The 12,813-nt window shown below is 54.5% G+C and overlaps 1 protein-coding gene across 1 annotated transcript in view; it reads right to left on the bottom strand.

The window, feature by feature from the left end:
• RUNX3 (RUNX family transcription factor 3) overlaps positions 1 to 12,556 on the bottom strand; it is a 33,432-nt gene extending 20,876 nt beyond the window's left edge. Inside the window, exons 1-3 of the mRNA XM_030964620.1 lie at positions 12,284 to 12,556; positions 11,238 to 11,394; positions 6,906 to 7,010 (exon numbers count right to left, since the gene is read on the bottom strand). Coding sequence (XP_030820480.1) covers positions 6,906 to 7,010; positions 11,238 to 11,394; positions 12,284 to 12,544 — 523 coding nt within the window. The 5' untranslated portion in view covers positions 12,545 to 12,556. The remainder of the gene's footprint in view (positions 1 to 6,905; positions 7,011 to 11,237; positions 11,395 to 12,283) is intronic.
• Positions 12,557 to 12,813: the final 257 nt, after the last annotated feature.

Below are 12,813 nucleotides of genomic sequence, written 5' to 3'. Positions count from 1 at the left end.
CTTGCTGCACACTGGTCAGAAAAATTCCTTTTTGGTGCCACCTGCATCCCATCCCAGCCCACTCATCCTCCTGCACAGCTCCCTTTGGATCACACCGCTGAATCCAGCAGGAATTTCTTTTGTTGTGTGTTTGAATTTGAGTTTCTTGTTTGTATTTGAATTTCTTTTTCTGTGTCTTTGAAGAGCCCCTGACACAACCCGACACCGAGCACCACCAACATCCTCCTGGAAAAAGCCTTCAGTGCAACTCAACCCCCCCAAAAATCCCTCAATGACCACCAGATCCCACCAGAAAACCCTTTCGATCGGTTCAGTCTCTCCCAAATTCGGGATCAATTCCCATTTCTCCATTCTGAGTTATTTCCAAAGCCACCCCAGGGCCAGGTTTGCCTCTTCCACCCCAGCCGAGAACCGTGCCCTGGGGTTTTCCCAAAGCTTTCAAAAGCAGGAGGTGTTGCAACCAATCCCAACAAAGATTCCTTTGTAGGACGCAAGCAAAAATAATTTTCCTGTTCTGACTCCCAATATTGCTGCACTTAGAAAATATTGGATGTTTTCAAGCGAAATGATTTTGGAGTTGTTACGCAGCAGGCGATTGGAGAGGCAGAATTTACTGCATGTGGCGAATGAAATAATTAAAGGAGTGCATTTACTGGAGCCCAGATAATTTCAGCTGCTCTGTAATTCCTTTTGAGGCTGGAATACAGCCTTGAGCTGCAGCACCAAAGGCCCTGGTGATGCTTGGAGCACTCTCAGGCAACTTTCATCCCTGCTCTGCTCTGCCCAGGGAATTCTCTGCTCCCTGGTGTCCCCTGGGACACCCCCAGTCCCACTGAGATCCCCACTGGGGCTGGGGGTCTTGCACAGCCCCACCACAGAACCCAGGGCCAGGCTGGGTTTGTCCCTGAGGGGTTTTTATCCACCCTACTGCCAACAAGGGGCATCCCAGAGGGGGAAAATTTCCCCTGGGATCAAAACGTGTTAGAGATGGGAAAACAGGCGGGGAAATGTCCTGTGAGCCAGCACGGATCTGCGGAGGCTCCTGCAGGAACTGGGGAGCCCCAAAGTCTCCCCCAAAGGCTCCTGCAGGAATTGAGGAGCCCCAAGGATCCCCCAGGGGCTCCTGAATGAACCAAGGCCCCTCCACTCCTCCGGCAGGGCTGGATCAGCGCAGGGAGAAGCCTGCCAGGACACCCAGGAGCTGCACAGGTTCCATCCCACAAAAGCAGAGGCTGGAGCAGGGCTGGGATCACCCCAATCTCTGAGCAGCACACCCCAGGAGCACCCAGGGGATGTGTGAGGATAGCCCAGGGGAAGCACACAGCAATGCCCCAGCTCCAGGATGGGCACACAGAGCTTCCTCCAACAGCCTCAGCCCTGCCGGAGCTCAGGCAATAGGGAAGCCATAAAGGCCACTCAGGATTTCCTCCTCTTCCTCACCAGGGAAGAGGACAGGCCTCCAGAAGTGGGAAATCAGCTTGTTTTAAGTACTGAGTATTAAATTAGAACAGATTACAGCAATATGACATGGATAAATCACTGTCCAGGAAGAGCTGAGGTCATTTATTTATTGAAATTATCTTGGATTAATTTTGTTGCATTTTTTTCTCCTATTTATTCCTTCTTTTTGCCATTTCCTTTTTTTTTTTTCCTTATTCCCAGACAATCTGGGAACTGTCTGTGTATTTATTTCTAGCTAAGGACAAGCAGGGGAATAAAACAAAGACCTCAATAATACCCAAAACTATCACCCCACGGGAGCACTTCAGCACCGAGTCTGCTTTTAATTACAGAAAACATCTCCAGCTCAAGTTTTACGCAGCCCCACGAGGGAGCCTTTTGGCCAAGATAAAGATCTGGAATTGGACAATACTGGCACAACCCACCCCTGTCCTGCGTCTCCACTCGAGCTTCTGAGAGGCACAAGACTCTCCAATAATTTATTCTCCAAGCACTTCCCAAATCTCTGAGGGCAAATGTGCAGAAAGCACAGGATCTCTGGATCTCTGCCTCGAGGGCCAAAAATTGCCCACAGGAATATGGGAACAGGGGATCATTTTGCCCCTGCTCCTCTTTGGCTCCCATCCCATAACCCCACTCCATCTCCCTCATCCTCAGCTATTTTAGGCTGACCCACACTCGTCTGCCACTCAGTAAATCCCAATTTCCCTGTGTCCCTGGACTGGGAGTATTTTATTTCTCCATCTCCAGGTTCCTGGAGCTGCCATCCCATAGAACACCATCCCAACCTTCCCACAGTGCTCCCAAACCAGGATTTCCCATTTCCAGTCCATCTTTCTCACAGTTTTTTGCTTTTTCACCTCATATTCAAGCCAAGAGTTCACAATACATGGGGTGAGGGCAACCAGCACCGTGGGGACAGCGATGCCACAAATACCTCCACAGGAGGGACAAGGGGGTGCCACCCCCTGCACACCCCAAATTGCTCATGTCTGCACACCCCAAATTAAGTCCTCATTTAATTTCTGCACATCCCAAATTCCTCGTGTCTGCCCACTCCAAACTGCTCATTTAATTTCTGCACATCCCAAACTGCTCAATTTAATTTCCGCACACCCCAAACCCCCCATGTCTGCACACCCCAAACTCCCCATTTAATTCTGCACTCCCCAAATTCCCCATTTAATTTCTGCACACCCCAAGCCCCTGAGGTCTGCATGCCCCAAACCCCCAATTTAATTTCTGCACACCCCAAAGTCCCCATTTAAATTCAGCACACCCCAAACCCCATTTCCCAGCTCAGAGCACAGGGCTGTGAGCCCCCGTGGGAGGGAAACCCTCTCTCAGCTGAGCTCTCAGAAGTCTGAAAGCCAAAGAGCAGCGGCGGTTCCTGGAAACGCCTCGCTCGGGGGAGGTGAGAAGCCTTCCCACCCGCTGGCTACGTGACAGGGACAGGGGGACAGCCACAGCCCGGGGGGCAAGGAGCCTTTTTCGGAGAGGGAAAAGCCACAAAGGGAACTTGGGGTTGGGCAGGATGGGCCCAGCTAGAAAATACTGCAGGGACAAGGTGGGAGAGGGGATGTGAAGTGCTGTGGCCACAAACCCCCTTGTCCTGTCCCCCCTTGTCCTGGGGACACGTTTCTGTCACTTGCTGTGGTCACACCACGCAGGGACACGACCAAAAGCACCAAACCTCTGATGCACACCCCAAAAATGAACAGGGCAGGAGGCACCAACAACCAGCACGTCCACAGGGCTGAGCAGGGAATGTGGGGGCACAGGGACAGCCACAGTCCTGGGGGGCAAGGAGCTTTTTTGGGGGTCTCCCTTTCCTCCCCAACAAGGACAGCAGCAACGTGGTGGGAGGCAGAAAGAAAGGGTTAAATCCAAAAGGGATTTGGAAAGTGGGGAGAGAGGTTAAAAAGTGAACGGTAGCAAAAAAAAAAAAAAAAGTCCAAGAGGGGAGAAAAGGAATTTAAAAGGGGAAAAAGACTTTGCACAAGAGTTGAGGGCAGAAAGGGGATGGAACTGCGAGAGGGAGCTGGGAGGGAGAAAGGAAAAGTGAGAGCAGAGAAGGTGAGAGCCTTGGGAAGGAAAAGGAAGGAAAAGGAAGGAAAAGGAAGGAAAAGGAAGGAAAAGGAAGGAAAAGGAAGGAAAAGGAAGGAAAAGGAAGGAAAAGGAAGGAAAAGGAAGGGAAGGCAGGCAGCGGGTGGGTGTGAGGGGAGGCCCTGGGGACGCTCCCTTTTCCCCAGGAACACACTGAACACCCCTGTGCAGCTCCCAGCCCTTCAGCTCCCCAGGTTCTGCCTGCTGGGGGTCATTGTGCAGCAGCTGTGGATGTGAGAAGGCTCTGCAGCCTGGACACAGGCCTGCAGAAACGGGGGGGAAAAGAAGGAAATTCCACAGGAAGTTCAAATATTTTATTACTTCCTGTTTGTACAAAGTATGTCAACACTTGGCACCCGTTGTGCTATTTGTTTAGAGCTAAGGTGCCAACTTGACAGAATGTCCTTTTTTTCCTGTCCAGATCTAACCCAGAAAGAGCTGGAGCAGGAGGAGAAAGAGCTCAGAGCGAGCGGGGCACTGGAGGAGCCGGAGGAGGAGATGCTCCAGGGAAGGCAGCACTGGTGTCACCCCAAGGAGCCTCCTCCTGCTCCCCCTGCCCTGGCAGGGCTCTGCCCCCCGCCCTGCGCTCCCCAGCCATCCCCCCTCGCTGCCAGAGCCCTCAGGAGCCGGCTCTGGGCACAGCCTGAGTTGAAAGCCTCGCTCAAGGGCTCAGATAAAGCCATGGCCAGGGCTGGAAGATGAATGGGATGCCCAGAGGTGGAGCCCAGCCACAGCCCTGGCCCCAAAGCCCACAAGGACGTTGGCTGGAGGGATTCTGCTGCAGCTGAGAAGATGCTGCCCGGGCCTTTCCCAGGGTATCAAGACAAATGGCCAATTCTTCCCACATTAAGGATGGGTTTTGTCCTCTCCACCAGCCCCACATCAGCCTCCAGCCCTGGCCAGGGCTGATCCTCACACCAGCAGCCAGCACACACCGTGGCCCATCTCTTGAAGCCAAAAAGGGAAAAAAATTCCACGTCATTTTTATGCCTCCACATATATACACACAGACATTAACATATATATGTTAAAAAGTATATATAATATAAATATATAAAAATAAAAATTGCAATTCCTGCCGGCAGCTCTCACCTCCCACAGCCAAACAAGGCAGAGCAGCCCCAGCCTCGGTGTTTGGCCCAAGGTGGGGATCCCCAGGGCTGTGCCAGCCCCAAATGCCAGTGCTGGCACTGCCAGGGTGCTGTGCCCGGGAGCCACCCAGTGGCAGGTGAACCAGGAAAAGCACCTCAGCTTTCCAGGATCACTTTACAGCTGCTGTTTCCACACCCAGGGATTCTGCAGAGCAGGGAGGGGAGAAAGGTGTTTTTTCATTGTTTTTTGAAATTGTTGTCTTCATTTAAAAGTATGGCAAGAAAGGAATTAATTTTATTTCTTTTTTCCCATTGGAAACTCATCAACCATGAGTTCAAGCCCCAGCATCAAACTGGGAGCCAAAACATGACCAACAAATCTATGGTTCCCTGAAAAAAACTCCAAAGTAGCCACAATTTGGGTCCAAACCTTTTCTATCAGCAATTGATGGGTTGGGGGGGTGCAGGAATGGGGGAGAGATCAACCTCTAGGGCCCACACCAGGCAAGGGCACAAGCAGCAAATAAACCCCACACAGATCTCCTCAAGGAGCCAACGCTTCCAGCACAATCTGAGGTCCAGAAATCATCACAAAAATAAAAAGAAACCCCCAGAAAAGCACTGCCCTTGCAGCTGGGCTGTGTCCCGGGGAGGGCACCCCACAGCAGAGCCAGGACAAGCTGCTCCATCCCCCAACTGCCATGGCCTCCATATCAGAAAACTGAAATGAGGGATGGGGAGCTCTGGGGTGAAATGCTGAAATTCAGGAGGAACGGGTGTGATTCACCTGGGTTTGGCTGTCAGGGAGGCCAAACCGAGCTCCAAGAGTAGCAACTATCTCACCTTGTATTATTATTTATGTATTCCTGATGGTGAGGATGATGATGATGATGATTATTATTATTATTATTAGAAAGGCGATCTGATGCAGCTGATAAGGGGCTGAGCCAGCAGTCAGGAGGGTTGGTTTCTATTCCTGACACTCCTGGCAGAGTTGTGAAATTCCCTGCCCAGCCCTGGGGCTCAGCCCCAGCACCCACCACGACCCACAGGTGCCCCACACCAGGGACCTGCCTGATGGTTCTGGCTTCAAAAAAAAAACACAACAGCAGCGTTGGATTTCCTGCATTCCAGCTTCTAAATCCATCCTCGACAGGCTCCAAAATCAAATCAATGAGGGGGGAAAATCCTCCAAAGCCCGATGCAAATAAACCCCCCTGGCCGAGGGAACGGCCTCCACCTGGCCTGACATCAAGGGGCACCGATGGCCCAGCGACAGCATCAACAGAAAATGTTTTTGGAGGCGTTTTTTTGAGGGATCAAACTTCTTCCCCTGGCTGCAGGCACCACAGCCTGACACGCAAAGGGAACAAACTCAGCTTTATAGTGCCGGGGTGCTGCTGGGCGAGCAGGAAGGCAAAGCGGGAGATGGAGCCCCCAGGGACAGGATCCCAGCACACCGGGGGATCCCACAGGGCAAATCATCCTCGGGGCAGAGGGAACTCCGCGGGCAGCAGCTCCTGAGAGCGTCCCTGCGCTGCTGGGACACCGAGGGCAGCTCCGAGCAGCCTGAGCCGAAAGGCAGCCCGGGCAGGGCAGCTCCCGGAGCCTCCCTGAACCACGAGGCACCATCCTGCCCCCGGGAGAGCCTCCCCAGCACAACAGAGACGCTTCTGCGGTCGCACAGTCTCTGGTTTCTCCAGGCTCAGCCCCCGGGCGCTGCCAGCCCCAGCCTTTGACAGCCCGAAAGCGAAACCACCGCGAAGCCGAGGGGACGGAGCTCTGTGCCAGGGCAGACACCGCCTCAGCGCCCAGGGAACCTGCAGCACTTTTAGTTTAATCAGCCAGTAATCAGCCTCCGAAGCCGAGCACAGATTTCTGGTTTCATAACCCCCCAATCCCCCTGTGCAGCGCCAGGCTGGGCCCTTCCTGCTTTTGCCATCGAAGCCCAAAGAGTTTTCCCAACATCCCAACCTGGAGCTGTGAAATTATCCCTCCAAGATGGGTTAGGGAGCTATAAACCATCCCTCCATGATGGGATATGGAGCAGGAGGCCAGCAGGGAGGGAGGGACACACGGGAACATCCGAGCAGCCAGAGGTGCCACCCCAACGCCATCCCTGAGCAACATGTGCCAGCTCCGTGTCCTGCACCCCTCAGGCACGGAGAGCTCGGACCCTGAACCCCCTCCCCACAATTATCAGCGCTGCCAGACCCCAAACCAGCCCCTCACCAGCCCTTCACTTACTGCGGGGCTCCCGGGGTCCGTCCACGGTCACTTTGATGGCTCGGTGGTACGTGGCCACTTGGGTGGGGTTGGTGAACACCGTGATGGTCAGGGTGAAGCTTTTCCCTAAGGAGGGTGGGAGGGAGGGAGAAAAACCAAACAGAAGTGAGGATCCCACATGGGTTCAGCTCCTGTGGGAGAGAGAGGCTGCTGCGGGAGCGGGCTGGGACAGGAATCCCGCACACTTCGTTGCCTTTAACGAGCCGTGATTGCCCAGACAGAGCCCAGCGGGGGCTGCGGCACACGCAGCCCTGGAGCCGCTCGGAAAAGTCACTCGTCCCCCTGCCCTGGCCCATCCAGGGCAGCCTCCGGGGGATTTCCCTCTCGGACTCTTCCCCTTTTCCGCGGTGACCCTGGATCAGCGCTGGGTGCGGGATCCCCTCAGGGGCAGCTGGGCCCGGTGCCCTCGGGATGGAGCTGGGATTACCAAGCCAGAGCTTGGTCCCTGTGCTTGTTCCCTCTCGGAGGGAGCTGTGCTCGGCCTCGGCCACGAGGGAACCCGCGGGAGGGCCAAAAACTGGGAACTGCAAAATGGGAACTGAACCCGGCCAGCTCTGGCCAGCAGACAGAGAGCTCGGCAGGGACTGTCCCCTCTGCAGCCCTGCCCACAGAGCAGGAACCTGGGAAAGGGTTTGGGTACCTTCGGGGAGGGTTTCAGAGGTGCTTTTGAAGCACCAACCTGCCACCTTTTATTAAAAAAAAAAAAAAAAGGAATGAAGGATTGAAAAGCTCTTGTGAGCCAAATTTTGCAAGGAGAGCTCCCCTTGCCCCAGCAGAACAAGTTTCCATCCACAGCCTGAAATTGCCTTTATCATCACAGAGGAGATCACCAGCCCTGGGCCCACCCTGACCCCAAACTCTGCACCTCCTGCAGCCTGGGCAGCCTCACCCCAGCCCCCTGTCCCAGCCTGGCTGTGGGAGAACAGAAACCCCCCAGGAAAGGCCTCAGCTCTCCCTCGGGCTCCCCAAATTCAGGAAACCCTCGGCTGGAGGAAAGAGGCTGCACAAACCACTCTGACCGAGCCCCAGCAGCAATCCCTGCGGGATCCCCGAGGTATCAGAGGTCTGAACCCCGGCAGGGTATCAGGTATAAACCTCGCTGGGATGGATTTCTGCTCCTCCAGCCTCTATTCCGCAGATAGAAGCAGCAGGAGCCACCTCCTTTCCCTTTTCCCCTGAAGCAATCAGGGGTGTTCAGATCCCGACCATCGTCTCTCTGCGGGGTCGGACCTGAGAATATCCACAGCAAAACCAAACAGGATTTATCCAGCTAGGAGGGGGAAAAGGAATAAACCGAAAAAATGAAATTTTCTCTCCCGGAGAACATCCTGGAATTATCCCGGGTGGGAGAGTTGCTCCATGGAGCACGGAAAGGAGGGAACGCGGGTTCTAAAGCCGACAGCAATCCCCACCTCACCTCGGCTTTCAAACCAGGAATGAACAATGCACAAACCGTCAGCTCATTTTCTGCACAGAGAGGAGCGTTTGGGAGGGCAAAAAAAAAAAAAAAATAGAATTATTTCATTCTGAATCCCGGAGGATGCAGCCCCTGCTACCAACCTGCAGGGATAGGGATGAGCCCGCAGAGCAGATCCCCGGAGGATCCCATAAAAAACAACCAGCACCGAGGGTTTGGGGGGAAAACCTTCACAGAGCCAGAGCACGGGGTGAGGAGGATGAGGAGCAATTATTTAGGGAATTTGCAGGAGCAAATTTGAAGCCCTTCGAATTCCCTAAATAAATGCAGGCAGCATGTGGCAAAACCCGGCTGTGAGGCACAGAACCCCAGAGCTGAGCCCGGCACCTCCGCGCTCCTGTTTATACTGCATTAATAGTGATTGATTTTTTTATTATTATTATTATAATCTTGAATTTTTTATTCTCCACGTGAAACAACCTCCCTGCCCCGAAGTCCCTCGCTGCAGACACAAACCCAGCCTGGGCCGGTTCTGCCTCTCTCAGGAACCCTGCCCTGAACCGAAAATGATGATTCTGCCCCAGCATCACTTTGAGTCATTTCCCGCCTTCTCAGGAAGCCGGGCCGGGGTTTCTCATCCCCACCGTGCCCCGGCAGAGCGGACACGGGGCTGGATCGCGGCTCCGGGGCGGCTTTGGGAGCCCCGCCGGCTCCCGGGGATGCTCGGGGGGAGATTCCAGCCGGGAGAACGGGCAGGGATGCAGTGGGGATAATTTTCATTTTATACAGCTCAATCTGAGTAAAAAAATCTGATTTTTTTTTCCATCTTTGCCTTGTACATGGAGATGGGAATTTATTTTTGGGGGGGAGTTAGGAGCGGTTCTTCCCAGCTCACAGCACCAGGGAATAATCCCTGACACTTTTTTACTAAAAATACCCAAATCCGGCCCGGTTCAAGTGGTGTTTTCCCAAGGAGAGCCTGGCTGCCGGGCTTTTCCAGGCTCCTGCAGCTCGGGCACACGGCAGGGCTGGAGCAGGATCCGTGTTTACGGATCCACACGTCCTCGCTTCGGATTTACACAAACATTTGTACACACACACAGGGAAATATTCCACAGCGACTCCAAATTTCTGCCAGAATAAATGAAAGCAGCACCGGGCTGTCGGGGATGGAGCCAAACGAGGCAGAGCGAGTGTGACACCCGGAATAAAAATTCAATAGGAGCGATTTTTCACAGCAAATTGCTCTGAAGGAGCCCCGTGCCGGGAAAGCAGCGCCTGACACGGGGAGTGAAATCCACCCTGGACACGGCGAGAAAACCCCACGGAGCCGCCCTCAGGGAGCCCCGGTGGGGTTGATCCTCTCTGAATATGACAAAGCCTCGCCTCACACGAATATGTAAAAAAAAAAAAAAAAAAAAAAAATAATTAGCGCCCGAGTCGCGCCCGTTAGAGGCAGCGGAGGCGCCGCCACAGCTCTGCCCGGGGAAGGAGTTTATTCACCGAGGGCTTCATGAGACCCAACTCCTGCTAATTCCGAGCTTGAGAGTGCAGAGGAAGCAAGTTAATAATGAATTCAAGAGTCACGCTGAGATTGAGTTTCGTTCAGTTTGGAAATTTGTGCGAGGATGAAGAAAAAAAAAAAAAAAAAAAGCCCAACCAGAAAGAAAAGAGAATAATTGATTACAGAAATGAAAGCTTAATTCATAAAAGAAAAACATTTTCCATCCATCAACCTGCAACCAGTTAAGTGGAGAGTTTTAAAGAAACTGCAACATGGAGAAGGAGCCAACAGGAAAAAGGAAATGTATGAAAGAATGTAAACTATTCAAGTTTCATAAAGAGGAACAAGTAAACAGTTATTACATGCAAATAATTCCTAACATCACTGCTTTTAATTAATGCGGAGAAGTCAAAATATATCTGACACTGTGTGTATACATTTGAAGCCTTTGAGAAAGTGCTGCCATATGGCCATTAAAATATCGAGTTCTTATTTGGGCTCAAACGCAGGACTGAGGGCTTCGATCTGCAGCGCTCATTGGTGAGGAAATGCTGAAATTCTATTTATACCCTCGGAAACGCAGGTACAGGCAGGGCAGGCAGGGCTCCGTGTTTAACATTTCCAGGGGATTTATTTCCCTCTGCTCGGCTGGCACGGACGGATTTGTTTGGAAAAGCCGGGAAGGCAAATTGCCGTCCTGCTTTTCCCTGCCACGAGCGGGGGGAAATTGAGCAAAATCCCCCCCGAGCAGCCGCAGCTCCCTCCCGTGCCAGCCCTGCAGGCCGAGCTCTGAGTTATTATTTCACTTAAAACTCTCGATTTTCGCTATTTAAAGTCGAGCTGCCAGGTGGGGTTGGCTCACCCGCCGCTGCCTCCTGCGTGATGGGAGAAATTGAGGAAGGTTCGGGCTGGGGCCGTCTTATTTGTGTTTAGATAGATTAATAGATATTTAGACATATTTATGTCTGTATTTTAAATTGTTTTTTCATCTGCACCGCCCATTCCCGACACCTGGACGGAGAAGAAGCCCTGAGAGGAGCGAGGCAGAGCTGCCGGCGGGGCCGGGGCTGCTCCCGCATCCCTCCCGCATCCTTCCTGCATCCCTTTCATCCTCGGGAACCTCTCTGGGGCTGGGGGGCTTCTCCCGGCAACGAAACCACGGTTGGAATAAAAGATAATATACAATAAAAAAAATAAAATAAACGAACAAAATAAAATTTAAAAATAAAATAAAAATATAGTAAGAAAATAATAAAAAAAGAGAGAAACATTTTTCTTTCCTTTTTCTTTCCTTTTTCTTTTTTTTTTTTTTTTTCCCCCCCCTAAAAAAACCCCAAATAAAAAGGCCAACCATTTCCTGGCCGGTACCTACCCCTGCCGCTTCTCCCAACAAATCTGAGGTCGTTAAATCTCGCTACTTGGTTTTTCATCACGGCAGAGGCGTTGCGCAGCTCCGCCGAGTAATTCTCGTCGTTCCCCGCCATCACCGTGACCACGGTCCCATCGGGGACATCTCCGAGCGCTACGACCTAGGGCAGGGCCAGAGCATTTCAGGCTCAAATCGACCTTCACCGGAGCCAACCTGCGCTACGGTTCCCCCCCCTAAACCCACGCAAAAAAAAACCCCAAAGCAAAACCAAAAGCAGCCCGAGCCCCCGAGGGAGGCTGAGAAAATCGGAGGGGGAAGGGGAAATGAGCTCGAAAAGGGTTAAAAGCAGACGGGGGGTCCGCGGGGAGGGGATGAAGGGAGGGTCAGGCCCCCCTCGGCCCCGTCGGAGGAGTCTGTGCCTTTATTTTGCTGGATTCGGCATCAAAATCAAGCGGTGCCGAGCGCGGGGCGGCCGCGGGCGAGGCCCCGGAGCTGCGCGTCCGGCCCGGGGAAGCGCCGGCACCGGGGAAGGGCCCGCACCCCTCCCGGGGAGCAGCGCCGGAGCCGGGGGAACCCGGCTTAGAGCCCCCCTCATCCCTCCGGGCCGCCGGACCGCGCTGCCCCCTGCCCCGCTGCCCTCGCCGCTCCCGGCTCGGTTTCGGCTTCCCCCGGCCGGCCCGGGGGTAACGGGGATGCCCAGCCCGGGGTGCCCCGGGGAGCCCGGGCAGCGCAGCCCCGCACCGGGGATTCAGCTCTTCGCTCGACTTTTCGCAGATTAGATCTCCCTTCCCTGCCTCGCTCTCCCTCTCCCAGGAAGGTAATTAACCTCCATCTCATTAAACTTCAAAGTTGCCTGAGAGCTCCTAACTGTACGGAATATCTAAGATGCCGTGACCGCGGGGCAATGCGGAGACTTGATTAAAAATAATAAACTGGGCTATTTGATTAAAAATAATAACCCGGGCTCCCTCGGCGGTGATGTCAGGAGCGATTTAAAGGGAAAAGGGCGAGCGGGTCGCAGCTCGGTCCCGTCGGGGCTCGGGACTCACCTTGAAGGCGACGGGCAGCGTCTTGTTGCACCTCCAGTGCGACGGCAGCACGGAGCACAAGAAGTTGGGGCTGTCAGTGCGCACCAGCTCGCCGGCGTGGTCGGCCAGCACATCCACGACGGAGCGCACCTCGGGCCGAGCGCGGGCGCCCGGTGCCGGGGCCCCCAGCGCCCCGCTGTTCTCGCCCATCTTACCGCAGGGGAAGGCCGTGGACGGGGGAGTGAAGCGCCTGCTGGTGCTCGGGTCTACGGGAATACGCATCACAACGGCGGGCGGCGGGGAGCCGGGCAGGACGGGCGGGCACCCGGCGGGGCTCGGCGGGCGGCGGCGGCGGCGGCGGCCGAGCCCCGCGCTGCCTCGCTCCGTGCCGGCGGAGCGCCGTCCTCGGCGGGGCGGCGCGGGAGGAACGGCGGCGCGGGGGATCGGGTCCCGCGCGGCTCCGGGGCTCGCCGCCGGTGGGTGCGCTGCGCTCCGTACCGAGTGCCGGTGCCGCTCCCGGTGCCGAGCCCGAGCCCCGCTGCCGGCCCCAC

Source organism: Camarhynchus parvulus, chromosome 23 (assembly GCF_901933205.1).
Source record: "Camarhynchus parvulus chromosome 23, STF_HiC, whole genome shotgun sequence".
Taxonomy (NCBI): Eukaryota; Metazoa; Chordata; class Aves; order Passeriformes; family Thraupidae; genus Camarhynchus; species Camarhynchus parvulus.
The sequence above is the reverse complement of the archived record's forward strand: the minus strand, read 5'-3'. Positions and strand labels throughout refer to the sequence as shown.